Source organism: Tympanuchus pallidicinctus, unplaced genomic scaffold, assembly GCF_026119805.1.
Source record: "Tympanuchus pallidicinctus isolate F22 unplaced genomic scaffold, pur_lepc_1.0 scaffold17, whole genome shotgun sequence".
Taxonomy (NCBI): Eukaryota; Metazoa; Chordata; class Aves; order Galliformes; family Phasianidae; genus Tympanuchus; species Tympanuchus pallidicinctus.
The window spans coordinates 5,416,213-5,438,203 of record NW_026294690.1 but is presented as its reverse complement, the minus strand read 5'-3'; the positions used below and the strand labels follow the sequence as shown (position 1 = coordinate 5,438,203).

Below are 21,991 nucleotides of genomic sequence, written 5' to 3'. Positions count from 1 at the left end.
ATGTCAGTCCGGCATACCTTTTACTCTTTGTCCCTAACCAGCTAATGCTGGATGCTCAATTAAAGTTCTAGTGTCATTTGGCTCATTAGCTCCAAATACGTTATTTCATTTTCATTTAACTCCTAAACTTAAATTAAAAAACACATTTGCAGACAGGTTTCCTCACTTGTTGGTGTGGTAAAATTGTGGTTCAGGTGCATTCTGCCATTTAGCAGTCACATCCAAACTTTGACACCCACACTTCTCAAAATGGAACGTTGATTCAACCATTAATTTTTCACCCAAACAACAGCAAATGAAAGAACCTTCTCTTTGTTGGCTCGTGGTGGCATTTGTTGCTCTCATTTTCCTCCTGTGCCCCAGCAGTTAGACAATTCTCACCTGCAGAGCAACCACAGCAAGCTCCTCAAAGAGCTCCCTTTTCTCTCTGCAGCAGTGGCACAGACGTGCTTGCTCTCTTGGAGACACCTTATGGAATTGCTCTGAATGTTCAGAACAACCCTTCACTCTACCTGCAGGATGATTATTTTTGCCATCTACCTGTAACATGCACCTGTTTTGTGCAGGACGCATGATTTAAAATATTCTAAATTAGAAAATACTCCTTAGAGTTTCTCTGCATGTATTTGAGCATTCAGCAGTTGTTACTGTCAATACTGCAGCAATATTGGCAGGAGCAGAACTGCAGCCGTGGACACAACACCCTGCAAGCCCTCCGTGGGCACAGCCCTCATTCCAGAGAATGAACCATCCAGCTGTGAAAACAGTTACACTTCATTACTGAAATGAGTGCTGCCACTGTCACTTAAACCAGTAGCAGTTTTTAAACAGTCATACCAGGCATAATATTATTGTTCAGTCTCATCATAAACCTCCTTATGAATTAGCCCCAAAATACACACAGAAATGACCACTCTGGATTTTGGACATGCGTGGAGATCCAGCACTCTACCAGCAGAATTTTCAAGACAAGTGGATTAGGAAACATTATGGCATTGTAAAAAACAAATAAACAAAATAGAGCGTAGCAAATGATTACATTTTCAGTTCACTCTCAAAAAGTTTCTCAAGGAAGACATGGAGTTCAAATGTTTGGGGTTTTGTTTGTTTGTTTTTGTTTTTTTTTAATGTTGCAATGTTCAAAACAAAGTAAAATTTTAGAAGTCAGCCAATCCTTAAATTGTTTGAAATATGCATAGGTGAAATGCTTTGATCTAAAAAAAATACCACAATCAAATAAGAATCTTTTAAGTTCATATACATTCACAAAACGTACTGAATAGCTGATTCCATGCTTCCTGGTGAAAGGTATTTCCTTTAAAAGTTCCCCTGAGTTGTAACCTTCAGTTCTCAGGTTACAAAAGCAAGGCAACAAACAGAAGTCAGCAGAAACTCTGAGGATATGACTGAAATCTCCCAGAATAAAAGCACGTAACTAAAAAATAGTTACAGATTACACAGACACACAGGCTTCTCTAATTTCATTTTTCAATCCTTCAAAAATTAGGACCCAAATGCATTATGAAAGTGAGAAAATTAAATACAGCCCAGCTTATACAGTGTATTGATGTTATTTTCAGACTGATAGCTCTATTTCTGCAAGACAAACTTACAAGACAACAGTTGTCTTGCAAGACAATTTACCCCTGCTCAGTTCTACTTCTGTAGACACAAAGTACAACTCGAATGGTTTTGACAATATTATGGATAACAGTGGTGTCCTGTGGTAAGGGAGTTTATTAATTACTGCATACTCGAAAGCACAGACATATCATTGTTATAATAAATAACCAGCAACTTATTAACTCAAGGTTGGTCTCTTTAGTTTGCTCTTTGTCATCCGGGAGATCATTCATTTCATGTTAAAAACCATAAAAAACACCTTTGGGAAGGGAAGAGTTCAAAGGGAAAAACTTCATAATGTGGTTTCAGATTGAAATTCTTTTATTTTTCCCCCTTTCAGATAACAACCCTGGTCTTCCCAGGAACTCTCTTCTATTGATGTGATTGGCCTCTTTGAAGGGATCCCCTTGTGCAGATTCATTTAAAGCAGGGTACTGGAGTCCAACTTACTAGGAAAGCCTTACTTTGGGAAATAGAAAGATGTGTCTGAACATTGTCCTGTAGGAAAGAGGCTGCCTGGTCAGGCCACCAGTATCTGTATTGGTTTATTACATCTGCCCATGTAATGTGATGCGTATTTAGGAGAATGAGGAAAATTGGCAAATGATCTCCTTTTGGAAGTGACAGCAAAAACCCTTCATTAGTTTCTCAACCTCAGGCAGAACAGAAATTGACTTTAGTTACAATGTTTCATTTTGGTGAAATGACTAATATTGACGAATGGTAAAACACAATGATTTTTTCCAGATTAAAAAACAATGAAGTTAGAGACAAGAGTGACAGCAAAACCATGATAATGTGAGACTTGGGTCTGCAGATCCAGTTATCCATAATCTGCATGTGATTAATCCTTTGGGTCATTTGCAAATTACTGCACCTTACAGCACTATTTTAGCTTCCTACAAACTGTCCTGTTACTGACTGCAACGTTCAGAGTTGGAGTAATGCAAGAGATGGAATAATTCCAGTCGGTTTGACCAGAGCCAGACTCATAGGTGTCCCCCTCCTCTACATGGAGGCATCTTGCCACCTCCAACATCTCTCCCCCATTTCTCGTCATGGCAACGTGAGCTCTGTTGAGGGAAAAAAAAAAGAAAAGCAATGTGCCAATCTTCAGTGACTGCTTCAGCTTCAATGCTTAAAAAAAGCATCTGTTCTTTTAGGGGCAAGACATCATCCAGACAGAAATACGAGACATCACAAATAATACACTGTCAACTATTTTGAGCTTAAGCTTTTGAAACAGGTAGTATTAAAAAAAAAAAAAAAAAAGTGTACTGCAGATAGGATGAAATGGTTGGAAAGAAACAAAAAGAAATGAGAGATTTATTCTCACTGGAACTTTTTTGTTTTTAATAGATATTTGTTAATTAAAATTTCTGAGAAACTCATCTAATGTTTTCCAATGTTGAGAACCTGTGCTTCTTTTATCTCTTTGATCCCGAGGGCTTTGATCTGCCATGTGATGACATGACTGAGATCAGACATTTACTTTCACAGTATGCAGAAAATGTGGAATTATTGATTCCGATAATCCAGCAGAGCAGACAAAGGCCTGTGCTTTTTATAGCTCAGAAACTGATACAGTTCTCTTTCCTCACTGTGGTACTGAACAGCTGGAAATGCAAGGCCTGAAAGCTCCTTAAAGACAACATTATTCTTCTCACATTCTTATCTTTGCTGTTTGAGTCCTTCTCCCTTGCTGAATTACATCTAACTGAAATCCTCTGGTTTTAAAACAATAGAGTATGATACCACTAGCCACCACTTCATGCCTTTGGAATCATATCTTCATGATGAGAGACACAGGCTATTACAATAGAATTCAGAAGATACAAATCCCAGCAAAGATTTGTTCCAAGAAGTCCTTAAATTGCATTTTCAAATTCACGGGAGTGACTCAGCTTAGAGCCTTAAACCAACCACTGAAAGAAGCCTGAGGCTTAAGTCACTTTCATGCAGTGTAAACATCAACAAGTCAGTACCAAAATGGAGAAAGCTGTATTGAGTACAGTGAGGTGCTCTCTAAAGTAACAAAAGTTTTCAAAGAAGAAATCAGAGGCCCCTTGAGAGGTGCAGCAAGCTACTTCGCAGGGTGGGCAGGAACACAGAGGAAAAACACGGTGAAGTTAATAACACATTGTCTGTTGTCTCTGAATAATAATTAACATGGTCCACTAAGTGCATTTAGTTTAGTTTAGTTTAGTACCAGTTTTTAAATGCTTTGATGACATGATTGATATGTAGTCACTGTATAATGTATAACAAAACAAAATTGCTCTGTCATATCTTCCCATTTTCCAATTACTCTGAACAGCAATACTTTCAGGCATCTGGTAGTCAGCTAGTGATAGAAGTTTAGCATACACTGACAAAATGCTTAGAAATATAGTTTTCTGCATTCTACCAAGAAAAGATTGCATTTCAGATTTCAGGACTACTTTGTGTTGTTGATGGCCTCATGTACACTCCTCATTAATCAAGTAACAATTGCTACCCCTTCTCAATGCCACTGCTATAATAACTGCCTAGTAACAATGCATTAGTACTTAACCAAATATTAAAAAAAAAAAGAAAGAAAGAAAGGAAATGCAGTTTAAGGAATATCTCTAAAGATATCAGTAAGTAGAAGAGAAACACTGCCACTAGAATAAAGTCTAGGAGGAACCCCTAGAACAAAAATCACTTGAAAAAACAATCACAATACTAAAATAAGTCCTTTGCTTACAAATTAAAGCCAAGCACATAAAACATAGCCAGGAGCATGGATGTTCTGATACTCATAGCACAACTAATGTCTGGAATGATTAAGAGAACTCTGGAGTCTCAAGAGAAGACAACAGTTCAGTGGAGCACATGAGGTTTGTATCATCAGAACAATCATCACAAGGCATACTGGAAACATTAGTGTTGGACATAGGAAGCAGCAAACCAGCTTCTGGCAAGTTCTTCACAATACAAGGAATATCAGTAATCACACAGAGGAAAAAGTTGTCACACCCAACCAACCATAGGGTCCCTAGCTGCAGAACACTCCTTCTCCAGCAGTAGCCTTTGTCCAAGAGCCATTCTTTATTCAGAGGCAGGCCCTTCAATGAGCCCAAGGAGGGATGGACTCACGGTCCACCCCTTCCAGTCACGTGGAAAGCACCTGAATGGAAAGCACCTGAACTGCTTGCACCTGTGCTTCCTGAGCCAGCCACCGCCTTCACCATGTGCTTTATCATCAGTTCAGCCATACATAATAGTTTCCCTACAATTTCCAAATCCATTAACCACATCGATATTTTTATACTTCTGTGCTAGCTTTAGATTCATAAATTGCAATGAAGTAATGCCATAAGAGATATCTTAAAGGAATGTCAATGTCAATATTTACTTGAGCGCAGACAACAAAAGTAAAGGAACTACAGAAATAGGAGAAAGTACACAACAACCCTACCAGATACCTTAGCCTTTTTCCAGGCTTCAAAGGCTGTATTAGCTCTGAACTATTCAGAAATTCTATTTCAGAGTCAAAGGCCTTCAAATAAAGTCTCCCACAGGCACCATGAAAAGTTTACACATTTGGATAGGAATATCTTGCCATAAGTAGACTGAACCTTTTTAATTTGTTCTCATCATCAGAATCAGTGTTGCAAGCAGGAGCAGAGAGGTGATTGTTCCCCTATATTCAGCACTCATGAGGCCGCACCTCAATTACTGTGTCCAGTTTTGGGCCCCTCACTGCAAGAAAGACATTGAGGCCCTGGAACGTGTTCAAAGTAGGGCAACAAAGCTGGTGAGGGGTCTGGAACACAGGGCTGATGAGGAGAGGCTGAAGGAGCTGGGAATGTTCAGCCTGGAGAAGAGGAGGCTCAGGGGAGACCTCACTGCTCTCTATAACTTCCTGAAGGGAGGCTGTAGTGAGCTGGGGGTCGGCCTCTTCTCTCGTGTCATCAGTGATAGGACCAGGGGGAATGGCTTCAAGCTACGGCAGGGGAGATTCAGGCTGGACATGAGGAAGTATTACTTTTCAGAAAGGGTGGTCAGGCACTGGAATGGATGCCCAGGGAGGTGGTGGGGTCACCGAGCCTGGGGGTGTTCAAGGAAAGACTGGATGTTGTGTTGAGGGACATGGTTTAGTGGGAGCTATTGAGAATAGGTGAACGGTTGGACTGGATGATCTTTTAGGTCTTTTCCAACCTTGGTGATTCTATGATTCAAATATCACTGTGTGACTTAGAGATGAATTAACATACAATCAGACTCAAACTATATTAGGCATCATAAATTAATATCAACATTGTGAAGGACTTGTTTTAACAAACAGGTAGCTAATATAGTCCAACACATTAAGGCTGGTAGGAGAAAACAGATGTTTCAGTTGCTGAGTGGTTATGATGCAATGCTTCTAAGAATGTAGGAATGGTAAAACATATTGGAATAAGGCAAAGCCGCTTCTCAGTTAATTGTTCCACATCACACCATCCAAGTAAGCTGTGGTTATTGATAGAAAAAACTAATCTGTTACACAGTGTTTCAAAAGCAAAGCAGTATATACAGCAGAATGGTAGGGATATTCACTTTACTTGTAAAAAGGTGAAGAACATTCCTGTCACATTGATAACAATCCTTACAGGACTTCTTAAATTCCCTTTTTCAGTCTTCAAGCAACGTTTTTATAAAATGAACTCCACTGGCATTGATCCAGAACTGGATATACTGCTCACAGAAATTAGAGAAAGCAGGCAAGGCTCTGCAACAGCTTAACTACTAAAGGAAGCTAGAAATCTTTGAGGCAAGGACAAGCCCAATCAGCAAGGAGATAAAGAGCCAAAGGAGCACCCACATTAGCTCTGCATGCAGGGCATGATTCTGGGGTGCTCTGTGGGGTGGCTGGAGCGGCTGCCAGCCAGAACTTACACAAAATCCAGCTGGGGCAAATTCTACTGCTTCACATTCCCAGAGCTGGGACAAAATCTGCATTTATTTTCCTCAATAAAAATCAAATAAATAGAAATCCCAGCATTTCCTGGCCGTACTGCAATTAAAAAAAAAAAAAAAACAAACACATATGCAAAGGAACACTTTATATATACATATTATTCACATATATAAAGAGATGATAGAAGTATAATGGGGACAAATATAGACTTCGCACATCCTGCTCCAGTCAAAGTTTAAGAAACACTTTGCTTGTGGGAAAGTGTCAAAGTCAGGGCTCCTTCATAGCATTCACAAAGAGAAATTCAGAAAAAGACAATCCTCTTCTGTTTTCCACACCATCTGATTAATTATCATAATTGAAGTGAAGCAAAACCATGGTTTTTTAACCATCCCAACAAAATTCTTCTTACTGTGTAGGGAGCAGCTCATTTCTTACTTTTATTCCGCAGGAAGTTATTTTGACAAAGACGTGCTGATCACATAACATAGCAGTAATAAACCTCCCTCATTTCTAACGCTAATAGGCTGCTCATCTGTTGAAGCATGGCAATGACCAGCAATTAGCAGCCTTCTCATTTAGCTGCTGTGATTACACCCATTCTTATATTAGGATGGCATTAATTGCAGCTTATACCATCTTGATTTGTGGCACATGGTGATTAAATGCAGCAGCAGGGGGTGGTAGTGGCGGCGGTGGCTTTTCTTACTTCTTTCACCACCAGAAATGCAGGGAAAAAGCAAAGTAAGACAATGGCTGAGGCAGTCCAGCTCCCTGACCTGCTGTGTGCTGCAGATTTCCATTTCTTCTTCCTACTCAGTCCCCCTTTTCTCTAATCAGCAAAACTCATGAGAGTATTTGTTGCTCTCTCAAATTTAACAATTATTAATTTGTTCTTAAAAAATAAGGGAGTAACTAAAAAGTAAGTTTTGTATGGTTGCATGGTTCAGTCCTGGCCTGAACCACTGATTGAGCATGTGGGGAAAGGACCCGGTCAGCCTTAGGAGCACAAGTGAAGGCAATTCAGCTGTGTGTCAGGAAGCCTGGCTGCACCTCTCTTAGATGTCGTTGAAGGGCTGACTGCTACTGGGGAAGGATCTCTGGCTGGAGATTCCTTCTTGGTGAAGGGAACCTGCAAACATGGAATCTTCCGCTCCTTCTGTCATTACACTTCTAGTGAAATACCTTTTCCCGTCATGCTGATCTGTCCAATTGCTACAATGCTCACCTGTGTCTCTTACTGCTTCCGTTAAAATTCTTGATCTCTGTGAAATCCATGCATCCTTTGTCTCTGAGACAGAGAGAAAATCCCTCATTCAAACCTGGCAGAGCAGCTAGATATTTGCAATTTTGTATGTATGAAAAAAAAACACCTGTTACAAATATGGTGAATTAAGATATGCAGTGAAGTTTGTTGTTTTTCAGGCTTTCCTCTTGTGAGAGCAGTATCAGCCTTGCCTCTGACACTGAGTTCTCCATGGCTTAAACCAAAGCTCATCATGGATGCTCACTAATAACGTGTTGTTCTAAGGGGTGCCTGAGGCAGGGGCTCCCTTACAGAACTGTTTATGAATAAAATTAATAAGAGCAACATCTAAATCTAGTAATGCTGGAAATTCTCCTGTACATCCTTAAAACCAGACATATCAAGTAAGTAGTACTTGTGAGTTATTTGTGCAATTGACACTTTCATCAATACTACTACTCCTATAATTATGAGTAGTACAACTCCCCTGGCTTGCAGGAATGTTGGGGAGACAGTTCCCTAGCAGTGGCACCTGGGTGGGCGAGGTGGATATGGCAGAAAAGGAACTTATTTTTCTTCAGGTTATATTTTAGTTGTGCAGTAGAGATAAGGCTTCAGAGTACAAACTTCAATAATAAGGAGAAAAGAAAATAGAAAACTGTTGCCTGTTCTGTGCTCTTGAGTAAGGTAGCTCGTCAGAAGGGCTTATGCCAATACAGCAGCACTACCTGAACAGGTAATTTAAGACTAAAAAACTATGCACATGAAAGAGGATGCGAATTAGTTTCTATAGTTAGTCTAATTTCGGTACTTCATACATTTTGTGTGTAGTTGTTGTTTTCTTGTTTTGATTTCTAGCATATTTTTATTTGAACTTGTCTGTATGTTTTGTAACAGCCTGTCTTCTCACAAGCTATTACTGGTTTATTTGAACGTAAGCATAATGAAACAGGAGGAAGAAAGCAAAACTCATTGCTGGCTTCCTTCCCTTGAACAGATTAGCCTCCTCACGAAACACAGTATTCCCTGCTCACTGCGGAATTTATCCAGATTAGAAACCATTTTCCCTGTAAGTACAGCTGAACAGTTGCAGTATATCTGATTCACTTGAACTGTGAAGACAAATAAGCCTGTGAGGAGGTACCTTCTTTGTGTTTTCAAATGCATTTTGCTGATGGCTTTTACTCCACTATAACTGCTCCAATCATCAGACATGATGCCAGCATACAGAGATGACCATAAAACCTCATAGCACATTTTGGACTTGAGGTGACCTGGCAGACTTTTCAACTTACAGCTAATTAGAAACCTCACTAGGGAATATCTCACTTCAGAAAGAAAAGATTGTGAGTTGTTTTCAGTATGAAATAAATTGTACATAATATTTACTCACATTGATCCCTGAAGTGTGATATGCTTTGGGTTTGACAGCACTTCACCTTTCCTCTTCCTGGATCACATGAGGAGTTGATTGACTAGTTGTGATGTAGTCAAAGATAAGTACTGTTTATCCCTTTCTAATTCTGGCACAATACATGCTAATTTGACCTCTCTAGAAAAGGATCCTACTTTCTGGTTGACTGCTTTGGGACACTGAACTGTTTACCCACTTTGTTAATTATCAGACAATCACATTTCCCTACTGTTTGGATAAATGAGGAAAAGGGATGGAAGGGCGGGGGTGAAGAACAGCTTAATGTGAAGACAAAACTTTGGACATCTTCTGCTTTTCAACACCAGATATACAAGCTGTTGGTTCACTAATCAAAACCCAAATACTTACATAACACAGATTAAGTTTCAGTTGTTTTCAAAGTAAATCTGTCCACTTGACTGCACTATCAAATGACGTGTGATCTATTTGTAATAACGTAACTAAAATGCAACTAATGTAATTTATTATTGACGTAAGCTACTATGGTAGGGATTTGCTTCTTTAGTGGGCAAAAGGGCAACACTAAGATAAAAGTAAACAACAAGTTGTAACTAAATTCAAATGCATAATGCATGTAAATATATAACCAGCTAAAATCAATAGCCAGGCATAATTTCAGGTCACTAGCCTGAACTAGGTGTGTGGGTCAGACAAGCTGTTTTGGGGAGCGATGTTTTGTCTCTGAGAGTCTCTAACATGTTAAGAAAACTGACTTTATTTTCTAATTTTTCATTTAAGTACTGAAAATGTTAAAAACACCCATGCTTTGCTTTTCAATTCATTACATTCCCATCTGAAAGAAAAGTAGGTTTACCCGGTTCAAAATTTGCCTTCCTTGTTGTCTTAAGGGGAAAAACTTGGGGTCTTTTTGTTTTTTTATCCCTAGCCTTAGACTGAATGTGTACCACCTCAATATCAGTGGAACAAAGCGCAGACTGTAGCAGGATTCAGGGCACTATATGCAAAATGCCAACATTTTGCTATAGCAAATGCAATCATGAATTCCAGACTGGATTTCCACTTTTCAGATACACTTATTTCACATCTCTGGATCAATTTAAAGCAAAATATGTAATTTAAGTATAACAATTCACAGAGCTTGCAGTGTACAAAATAAGTGTGTGCATAAATCTGCTGAGGGGCAAATTGCCCATAATTATAATGATGCGATTTTTTCAAAAGAATGTAGGAAGTCAGTAAAATATTTAGTTCCGTTACAGATGGTTATTGCACTGAAGGAATATTTTGAGCTCTATTTAGTTGGTTTTAATTAAATTATGTCCTTTACAAGAAGATATAGGATTAAGAAGAGGGCACAGTTAAGGGACTGAGATATTGCTTAATATTTGAATTACGAAGCGTTTGTTATTTTTGCAAATATAGCACTTGCACATGCACATAGTTCTGCAGCATAACTGATCTCCTTAGTTCATTGCAAGATGAAATTCAGACATAAATTGGATGGGAAAAAATGGTTATGGGGCTTTCAGTGTAATTTTTCTCAGTAGATTTGCATTACAATCCTTACAGCTAAGCAGATGCAAGATCAGATCTGAAAGGAAATTTCTTGAGGGTCAAATGTATTCAGAACTCAGTAAAAGAAAGCACACAGTTTTACAGAGCTACACAAGTGTAGGATTATTTATTTATTTGAATTCTAAATAATAAAAAAAACTCCATTATTTATACAGAAAAATCTTCTTTGCTTTTTACCAAGTGTTTTTCAATTTGAAAAGATCATTTCATTCCAATTTAGCCAAATGCTAGTGAATAATTTAGTACCTTTCTCTGCTGTCCTGTCATATTAATGAGTTAGTTAGAACCAAACAGTTCAAATATTCAAATAATAACAAATCTTTATTCAAATAATAGCTTTGAGTCTGAATATTACCAATTAAAACAGTCAGTTATGAGCAAAGACAATCACAGAATCATAGAATCGCCTGGGTTGAAAAGGACTACAATGATCATCTAGTATCAAACCCCCTGCTATGTGCAGGGTCGCCACCCATCAGACCAGGCTGCCCAGAGCCACATCCAGCCTGGCCTTGAATGCCTCCAGGGATGGGGCATCCACAGCCTCCTTGGGCATCACTTTTGTGAAATGAAAGTTAATGAAAAATAATCTTTTCATCAACTTAAGGATTGCCAAAAACATAGGCCTTCATACAACATCCTGCTGGGAATCTACCAGTAACCTCATTCGACAAACATAAAATCGAAATTCTCCATTTTTGTAACTAATTCAGAACAGTGCTGCATAAAAATATGGAGAGAACAATTCACAAATAGTAACTACAAGCTACAGAGTTTAAGACAGCATGGCAATTCTGGGGCTGTTAGCTAGGACACTTAAAGGGTTTTACAAATTTTAAGTAGAACGTGACAGTGGTGAGATCAGTTATTATTCATCCAAGTTCATCCACTTTTTTTTTTTCTTTTTTTTTCCACAAGAGAGAAGCAAGAACAAATGTTCCAAAATACTTTAATTTCACTCTGGAGCAAAGTTCAACTTACAAAAGCATCTAATCTTGTAGAATTACAGTTGCTTATATTATAAATAACCTTGTCCCTAACCTTAGCATGTGCAATGAGAAAAAACTCATAACTGTCTCTTTATCCCCTTATTAATACACTTGTTATATAAAGAGCTGATCTGAGATAGTGGAAACTTCCTCAAAAGGAATCAAAGCCAATAAAAAAGTTGGGGAGAAAAAACAGAAAACAAACGTGTCACTGGGGTCCCAAGAGAGAGCATTTACAGAGAACTTAAAAAACAGCACCACCAAGATGCCAGCTAGTTAGGAGAAATAAAATGGAAGAGTGATGCTGATATGTGCAGGGTAATCGCATAAGAATAAAAGTGAACTGATGAAATCTTGTAGACAACAGATCTTTTCTTCATCGAGCAACAGGAATCTGTTCAAGGGAATATCACTAAATGGTACTGAGCTTTATTAAATAAAAGCAAAGGAAGAGAAACACTCTTCAGATTGCAAATGTACCCAGCATGCGTTACAATGAAGGGCTTCCAACTTGCATTGGAAAGAAAACAGACTTGAAGATGGACTTCCAAATTATTCAGACATGTCCCTATCTTAACAGGGATGGAATGACCCTAGTGTATTGTGAATTTTTACTTTGAACTGGAACTAATATTTTTCTATCATGTTGGATCAGTTTTATGCTTTTTTTTTTCTGCATCACATTATCTTATGTAGATTTTGACTGCTACTGAGCACTGAGAAGGATTTCTATACTGTGCTGGATGTTCCTTTTGCCTTTTGCAATGACTGATAAGCTAGAACAGGACCATGCAAACAAGCAGTTCAGAATTTTCATTCTTATGTGCACTAGGCTATGTTTGTCAATGTCTGACTGTCATCAAGCATTATGCTGCCAATTTGTCTACTTCTGTTTCTATGAAGTTCCTCACAGCCTCGTCTTATAAAGACTTACGCTAAATAATTTTGTCATCTGCAAATCCTGCTGACCTCATTTTTTCTTCTACCCTTCATTTCTGCCTCTCCAGATAATTAATGAATACATTAAGTACTATCTATAACACAGATCCTTGGGACAAACTAATATTAACCTCCTGCTGAATTGAAAACTGACAGCCTAATGAATTAAATTCTCCACATAAGAATGGTGCTGCAATAGAAATCAGAATGAGTTGAGCTTCATCCCTAACCTGAAGAAGAGGGGGAAAAAAAAACCACCAGGAAAACAACTTCAGCAAGTACAAACACCTGCAATTGCTACTGAATGTTATTAGACTTGTAAAAAAAAAAAAAAGAGGCTACTGCATACAGTTTTATGCATCTCTAAGAGCTATTGTCCATACTTAAAGAAGCTGGATATACCTTAATAAATAAGATCACCTGATCTCTGTGTAACTCCTTCACTTGCTGCTGGAAGAATCATTAAGCAATCAGTAATACCTCAAGCATTTTTCACCTGCAAAATCGTTAAAAGTACTTTGACAGAAATATCCTCGCACCTCCAAATTTACTTGGGTATATGAAAGAATCATACAATCATAGACTCAGGAAGGATAATCTGTAGGTTTTAGAGCTAATTTGAACAAGATGGTGCAATCAGACTTCATACTTCGATCCGTACAGATTTTAATGCACACATAACATACTGTATTCTGGTGTCCATGCAGCATCTCCTGCGTTTTCTTCTATCATTCCACTGCAGTAAGTTAAATCTTCTTTGGAAGAACTCATTATTGAAATAACAGCAATTGTGCTATGTTTCTTCAAGGTCAGCAAGAGTCCCTGATTTTTTTTGTACTTCTGTGATCTTAGAGTGGAAAGTAAACTCTAATTTTACATTTGAAATGCATGTTATATACTGCAAGCATGCATGGAAAAATACAGAAGTATCTTGCTGAGTAAGTAGGTACAGAAAACTTCTTTGAACATTGTGTGCAGTTGTGGGTCCACAATATAAAAAGGATTTTAAGATACATGAATACATTAAGAGGAGGGCAACAAAGGTGATGAAAGGGCTGGAAGGCATGTCCTAGGTGAGCAGAGGCTGAACAAAAGGAAAAATTTCTTCACTGTAAGGCAGGTCAAACAATGCTTTAGGCTTCCCAGAAGATGTTTGTTCCTTGTGCATGTTAGTGTTCAAGAGGCATCTGGATAACACAATCATTACCAGTGCTAGGATAAGCAAAGTCAAGACTTCTGCCCAAAGTACTTCTGCTAGAAGATAGAAGAGATGCTGAAGCATAATAAATTGTCCCATATTGGTGTTTAAAGCATAGAAAATAAGAAAACAGTTTGGAACAGTGTTAACATTTAAAAAGACTTAGAACTATTGTATTTGATTGCCCACTTAACACTTCTGAGGTGTACATACCATAATATGAAATCGAGTAACCTTGAAAAGATCATAATTCATTTTCCTTATTGCCATTACCTAAGTCATTAAACATATTCATAAGCCTATTTATACATTTGACTAATTATTTTCAAGGTTTAAGACTTCTGTGATTTCCTAAATTTCCCTGATGTATTTAAGGGGAAACAAAGGTTGGGATATTTGTTTGTTTGTTACTCTTCTATTTCTTGTGAATTCTCATCACTCATGCATTCATTCAGTTGTTCAGTGAATAGCTCATTAATATGATTTCCATCTCTGTATAAAGGCACATGGAAAAAACACTATTATGTAACACTTTGAAAAGAGCTATAAATAGGCTTCTTTAATAACCATAAATTTACATTAGAAAGGTAGATAAACTCTGATGTTAAAAACGTTTATTTTTATCTGCTGTTACTGTTTCATAATCTCAGTGTTATCAGACACATCCTGAATAATTGAGTAAGCCCTTGGTGTTTTATTCTATCTGGGAAAGTCTTGCACATCAAATGGCTTTATAAAATAAAACTACCCATGGCAGCCAGGGCAGACTAGATAAAGCAATGAATGAGAGATTTGGCTCTGATTTAAGTGATGCTTCTAAACAAAAGTGGTCCCTTCCAAATAATTTGAAAGAAATCAACTTTGCTAGAATTTAACACTCTTTCCTTATTACCATTAACTGGCTGCCTTGATTTTAGTAATTTCCTGAATTTATGCCTTCCTTTGGCCAAACATCTTCTCATGACGCAGCTTGGAAAGAAAATACTGGCAGGAATAACGAAAGTGTTCAGTTTTACAGTTGCTATAAATCCATCATTAGTTTTGCAGAGAATAGTTGTAAGGCTGAGAGTGTTCTCATAAAATCTTCAATATGCGTATGAAGACACAAAAAGTCTAATACAGTAAATTGAACATGATAACTCCACCAGTAGAGAAAGCAATAAAGAAATAATTGAAAAATGAATGTTGCTTTATATACTCTGTTTCTATGATATCCATTTTAAAGTAATGAAAAGTAATGCACTTTCTGGCAATTCAATCTCTGTAGCAGCAGATCAGAGTCCTAGCAGAGGCAGGTACCTGAAGCACACATGACAGCAGGATGGATGCAAACTCAGTGAGTTCTGCCAGTCAGACTGAGCAGCTGTGTAGGTTTGCACGTTGCTAAGACCTTTCATACAGTTTTGAAATAATGGCTGATTAAAACCAAACACTCAAGTACAATGATCTGCAAACTACTGACTCCCACCACTCCTGTCACAGCAAGAAGGGATGTTTGTTACAATCTACTTTTCTTCTCTTGGCTGTTAAAGTGCATCTTCATGTATAGGACTACTTTACTTCCATGGCTGGTGCTTCTTTGATGCAGATATTTTACAGGGCTCTGCAGATGTGAGGATGGAACCAAACAGCAAACTAAGCAGGAAGAAAGCAAAGCAATGAAAGCTATAGAAATAGTCAGCCAGGAAATACACATAAAGCACTGTACTTTGAGAGCATAGATGAGTAAAATAGACACAACGAGGGCAGCTCAAGTGTTATCAGATGTGGCCTGATAAGAAGGAAGGAAACTGACCATTTTTCCCAGCTATTTTGCAGGATATAATTTTACTTTCCTTAAACAAAGAACACCAGAAAAAAAAGGTTCTGATATCTCTGATATTCTCACATATTCTCTGATATTCTACTAACAGCCCACTTTCTTTCTCCAACTCCATTAACCTGCCCTTTTTATTTTCTACTCAGCTTGGTGTATCTTCCTTGGATTCTCAACCACGGAATCCACATTCTTAGAGCAGTCTTTCCATTAAACATACTACAATTACAATTACTTGGTTGCTTTTCTTCAGACCTTAATTTATTTGAAAGGTTCATAAAGGCAACAGCACAGATTTTTTTTTCATTGATCTACTATGTGAACTCTGATTTTTCTAGTTTCATGAAACTGTCCATACAATTAGACTGCACACAATGCATTTATCTGCTCATGCAACACAGAGCCCTATATTGTTAACACATATAGACATATCCACGTAGGATATAGTTGAAACTGCTCTATCAGTAATGCTAAGCTTAAACAAGTATACTTCAATAGAATCTTCCAGACCTCATTATGTTACTTGGCTAGAATTTAACTTTTTGAGTTGCAATTGTTCACACTTGGTATTTTGTTTGTTCTGCTTAGAACTACTTTGGAAGATTTAAAATTATTCAGACATTTTAAAATATGAAATGCCTGAAAGTAAAGGCAGGTGATTTTTGGCTAGTTGTTTTTTTTGTTTGTTTTGTTTTTTTCTTTTCTTTTTAAGTAAGCTTTTTCTTCTGAAGCTGATGTTTTCTTTGATCAGAATTCGGCAGATACTCAGGCCTCAATCCAGGAACGTGTACAGATATATGCTTAGTATCCACATCAAGTTGGTTCAGCCTTCCTGAACATAAGCCCTGCAAGCAGTTGTACTGCTAAAACAGGACACCTATTGTACATCCTTGAGATCTGAGGCAGGGGAAGAGCTGATGCAATTCTAAGAGAAGACAAGTGAAAAAGCTGCATCAGCACCTGGTGTTTTGTTATTTACTCAGTGTATTTTGATTGCCTCTCAAATTTCTTTAAAACACAGTTCTTCTACTCAGTCTCAGCTGCTTGGAGAATAACAGTTTATTGTTTGCCTTTATCCTTCTCACAGCTAAACAGCTGATTAAGGTACTCCCCATTATCATTCAATAATTGCATTCTTTGTGACCAAAAACATTTCCATTTTTGCTCCTCATCAGGCTTACTTTTACATTCCTACCATTCCTAAACGTCTCACTTTACAAAAAATCTTTCCTGCTCCTATTGTCTAATGTGCCAGCTAACCACCATTCCACATGAAAATATTTCTACACACTTTGCATTGCCATTTCAGCCTGAGAAAGACGTGCTGACTCCATACTAGTCCCATACCAATATAGAAAAAGAAATCCAAGCACTGCAGCAATTATACTGGCAACCAACAAGTTTAGTAACTTCTCAGAGTGCGCAGCAAGTCTTCCTCCTAAGCTATTCTTTTCCAAAACAGTCTCTAATGATAACGCAGTGCCACAATGCGTACTTTCAATTTAAGTAAGTAGAATACTCACTTCATAATTTTACTGTCTAATGGAAATTGCAGAGTTGCTAATCAATGTGTCCTCCATAATGCACTTCTTACAATTGTTTTGAAAGCTTCTGAGTATGCACTTATGTCAGATATTTAATTGCTTCAGGTCTTAAGCGCACGTTGATGTTACTTATGAAATATTTTAAGTCATCCAGGTCTAACTATACAAGAACAACAATCTTCCAATAATACAGAATAGTTACTCATCAGGTACTGCAGATTTAAGATACACTCAGATTGCAAAACCAATTTTTAACAGCTAGGAAACACTTTTTTCTCATCTCATTCAAAGCAAAGCTATCTACTCCTTAGCCACTCTGCTGTAATTACACTGGAATTGACTGTAAACATAAGGCATTGATTTGATCATGGGTGATTTTATCTCATCCTTTCCTAATATCTGAGTCTTTTCTGAACTTTTCTCCAGAGCACATCTATGAAAGAAGGTTACAAACTCTGTGACAGAGTACACAAAGAAGTGTCAGTTTTCTGGGGAGCAGTGTAGTGTGTAGTGCCTTGATTTGCCAGAAATTTTAATACCATAAATATTTCTGGGCCCAGTTCCCAGTGATTTACATTGCAGCTGTGAAGTTCAGCCCTTCTCTAAAGTCATGCCATTTCATTATGTGCATTCAGAAAATGAGCAATATACAAACAGAAGCTGCAGTTGAGAAGTGAACTGTCCAGCACAACACATCTCCCTAGGACAGAACAGGGAACAGTCTGACAACTAACACACTATAGCTGAATAAATACTGGAAAAAAAGTATACTCCTAGGTAAATAAGTCCTGTGCAAACTTACTTGCTTAGAATAGATGAGAACCAGTGAACTCACTAATGTAAATTGTAAGTGGGCAACATATCAGCTATGCCCCTGGATGGCATCCAAACTCTCTAAACAGAATTCAAATACTTTAAAAACAAAATGATTCTTCCTTTCTTTGCGTCCCTTTTCTCACTGAATATCTAACCAACTTCATTCATGACAGAAGTGATTACTTCAAGGAGCTTGACTTTTCTCATGTACTGAATGGTAAAGAGATCATACTGTTAAACATACGGCGAGATAATTATATATGTGAGCAGACACTGTCAACAAGATATGACTGCAATATCAGTCTGGCTTTTGACTTACAAAATACAGTGTTTTTTTCAGAGTACTTTAAGGTGTGTCCAAACTTCAAAAAAATCAAATACAGAAATTCCATCATATGGAACCACAGTTATTCCTACGTACATCATCCATTCATTTTAAATTTTCAGCAAAAAATACCTGCAACAAAGTGAAATGAGCACTACAGTGCTGCCCTCCACTACAAAGTCCAATAAGTACCTTGTGGTAAAGCATATGTTTTGCAAGGTATTTATTTACAAAGAAACAGGGAAAAAAACGCTTAATTGAAATATGTGCTTCTTGGATTCCATTTCAGACTCTGAATTCTTAAATAATTAAAGATCTACCAGTGCTGGTTAAGTCTTCACTCTCTTCTCTTCTTGCCATGTTGTCCTACTTCCCATGCTGTCTGACCGCTCTTCTGAGCACTACAGGAAAAGGTCAAGCCAGCATAAGGCCAGCTGACGGAAATCCGCCTACTTACTGCGCTCGTTGGAGGGGCTCCAAGCTGCTCACACCACAGTCACCACTGCATTCACCTGGCTTACAGAGTTCACGTCTCACGGAGTTCCCTTTCTGGCTTCCTTAACCTCTTTCTGCACTTTGGTCCATGTACCACTTCTTCACCTATGGCATGAAGAGTACAAGAGAATACGTCTTCCTACTCGAACGACATAGAAAGGATGTAGGATGTATGTGAAGGATGCATCTTTTATTATAAAAGCGCTGTTTAGCCTAGCTGTTAGTAACACAGTAAACAGCACAACCAGCGCAGTGACAGTGCAATATATAGCAATGCATAATGTAAAAGTTGAGAGGTGACACGCACCTCCTCACTGGTGTTTCTGAACTGGGGGGAGGATTCAGGTTGCGTTTTTTATCGGTGAAGCCCATTATAATCAAATTGCCGCACACCCCCGCGCCTCGGACGTTCAACCAGTCCCTTATCGACCTCAACCACACCAGGGCGACAGGGCAGAGCAGGCCCAGCCCGTCCCCTCTCCTCCCTTTACCCCTCCGCCCCCCCCGGGGCGCCGTCCCGCCCTGCCCTGCCGCTGACGTCCCTCCGCCCGCGGCGCACTGCCGCCCTTTCCCGCCCCCAACGGCGGCGCTCCCTGTGGCGGAGCATGGCTCCCCCCGCGCCTCGGGCGCTGCTCCTCCTGCTCCTTCTCCACCGCCTCGCCGCCTCCTCCAAGCTCAACATCCCCAAAGTGCTGCTGCCCTTCACCCGCGGTACCCGCGTCAACTTCACGCTAGAGGCCAGCGAAGGCTGCTACCGATGGTGAGTGCAGGTGCCGCCGCTCTTTGTCCGCCACTTCTCCCGGCTGCACCTGCGGCGTTCCCTCCCTCCGCCCGGGGGGAGCGCGAGCCCCGACCTCCGGGCACCGCGCCGTGCCGCAGCGGGAGCCGCGCCGCCAGGCCGCCCGCCACGCGGGGTCACGTCGCTTCGGCGCTCCGCCTGCTCCCCGTGCGGAATCCCTGAGGGGAAACACCGTTCCCGCCCCGCTCCCACACGTGTCCTCGCACTGCAGCCTTGTTGCCGCTCACGCCCTGCAGCAGCGCAGGTGTGGGCACGCCGCCCGAGCTGCGCGCTCTGTTACCGCTGTAGAAATGCCCCTTCCTCGCTGAGTAAAGAGGGACCTCCGCGTCGGGGTTTGGTTACCAAGGCGAGCGAGGGACTGAACGACAATTAGCTGTTGCAGATTTAGAAACTGTGTCGCGGCCTCCGTGTTAAATGAGTGCCATCAGCTCCTTGTCTCCTATTTAATATACCTAGACTATAATTTATATGAGCAGGAAGTTTCTGTTGAAGAAACTGTGGCAGCCGGGATATGTTCAGGAGGAGGCCAAACGGGTGCTGGCAGCTTTCAGCTGTTATTTGGTAGCTGGCAGTTACTGAAGCACGTTGTTCTAGGTCTGTTTTCACTGTATCAGTTTATTTGTGCTATTACCCTTCCCATCCCTGTGTAGTTCCATGGCTTAGGTCTGTGGTAACTCAGGTGTTATTCCACGTATTGGAGCATCCAGAGTTGGCCGGAAGCAAGTTAGAGCCAGCTGCACGTGGTGTTGTAAGTTACTTACATGGACGGCTTTAGTGGCAAAGTGCAGGGATTTTCCTTTCTGTAGGAAATCTTTGGAGGTAACTGAGTCCTTAAAGGCTTTGTTGTGGGGGGTGAAGTACATTCTAGAAAGTAGGAACAAACTCATCTAAGTACTAGTAAAGTCTGGGAAGTGTGGGCAGCCTTCCCTGTTCTGCCAGTGACCAGCTGGCTGGGCTGGCTGCTGCCCTTCCTGCACATGCCAGACACTGTCAGAAGTATGTGGGCATCTGTATATCACACGAAGGATGGATGGATAGATGGATGGATGGACGATAAGACTGTGCTCTAGAGAAATGCCATACTTGGTCCATTAGAGAGAGATCAAATGAGAGTGATCTGTAGTCATTACAGAGCACATTATGCTGGTAGTTTGCCATGAGTCACATACCTTGTGCACATTGGCTTCAGCAGTTTCCATCCTCTATGTCTTTAGAGATAGATTTTGGTTGAGAATTAAGGAACCTATACCAGCTTCATACAGGATGCCATCGCTTTCTGTACTGGGGTTGTAAATGTGTTTTTGCTCACTTCTGCTTTGCAGGGACTGGCAGGATGTGGGTGGTAAAACTCAACATGTGCTTGCAAAACTGTCAGAAGGAAGCAGTAGCTGTGTGTGTGGGACTGAGCAAAAGCAGTAATGCTTGTCATGCTCTGAGTGTGCTTGCTAGACTGCATCTGCATCTCTCTGCATCCTTGCCCTTGCGAGCCTTGAGCTGCAGGGTATTAGAAAGAGATAAAGACTGCAGAGGCAAGTCTATATTGACTTGCTGACAAGTTTCCTGTACTTTATGAAAAGGCTGTTGGTAGTAGCTGCTAACGGAGATAGGCCATTAAGCTGCAGAAGTTTGGAAGTACCAATATAATGAGCTCAGAAGTAGTGATCATATCTGTAAAATAAGAGTTAGGTTTGCGTGTGTAAAAGCAAAAATTAGACATTTCGGGCTGTTGATGTGTCTGAGGAAGGAAGGAACTGAGGTTGTCTAATGCAGCTGATTGTAGGGTGGGAAGTAGCATATGAAACCTGCTCTCATGTTATGAGCATCTGTCTTCCAGAGTTGTCCTTTGAGTATTAAAAGTGCAGCTTTAGTCATGCCAAGCATCCAGGGTCCATGCCCCATTTCTTATCTATGATATGTTGTGACTTAATTTCTTCTAGTTTTCCTTTGGAGTTTATCTCTCCATGTTTACCTCCGAAAGCAAAATGATCAAAATGATCACTGTGATGCTGAAAATTCCTCAGATGTTTTTTTTTAATTTTTTTTATTTTTTTTAAGGTGCTTGTGCTTTCAGGTCTTAGGGTTCCTCTTTCCTTCCCCTCTTTCCTTCCCCTCTTTCCTTCCCCTCCTTCCCCTCTTTCCCCTTCTCTTTTTAAAGCTTTATTTTCAAACACAAGGCTTTCCTACCTGTAAGTTTTGTTCATAGTACTGTCTTCTGGGATAAGACAGCCTGTGCGGATATATTCAGCACTTAAATCACATTTTTGTTTTTTAATTACCTTGATCCTGAAGTTACACCTGGCAGA

General features: G+C 39.6%; 1 protein-coding gene and 1 long non-coding RNA gene across 3 annotated transcripts in view; one reads left to right on the top strand and one right to left on the bottom strand.

The window, feature by feature from the left end:
• Positions 1-1,645: 1,645 nt before the first annotated feature.
• LOC128078749 (uncharacterized) lies at positions 1,646-20,431 on the bottom strand. Of its 2 annotated transcripts, none has more exons than XR_008205784.1 (3): positions 19,605-20,431; positions 18,852-18,994; positions 1,646-2,696 (listed from the first exon to the last, which is right to left on the bottom strand). It is a non-coding gene; the product is annotated as an uncharacterized LOC128078749 (long non-coding RNA). The 2 variants fall into 2 exon arrangements; XR_008205783.1 differs by having other exon boundaries at positions 19,645-20,423.
• NUP210 (nucleoporin 210) overlaps positions 19,442-21,991 on the top strand; it is a 61,229-nt gene continuing 58,679 nt past the window's right edge. Inside the window, exon 1 of the mRNA XM_052679270.1 lies at positions 19,442-19,649. Coding sequence (XP_052535230.1) covers positions 19,495-19,649 — 155 coding nt within the window. The 5' untranslated portion in view covers positions 19,442-19,494. The remainder of the gene's footprint in view (positions 19,650-21,991) is intronic.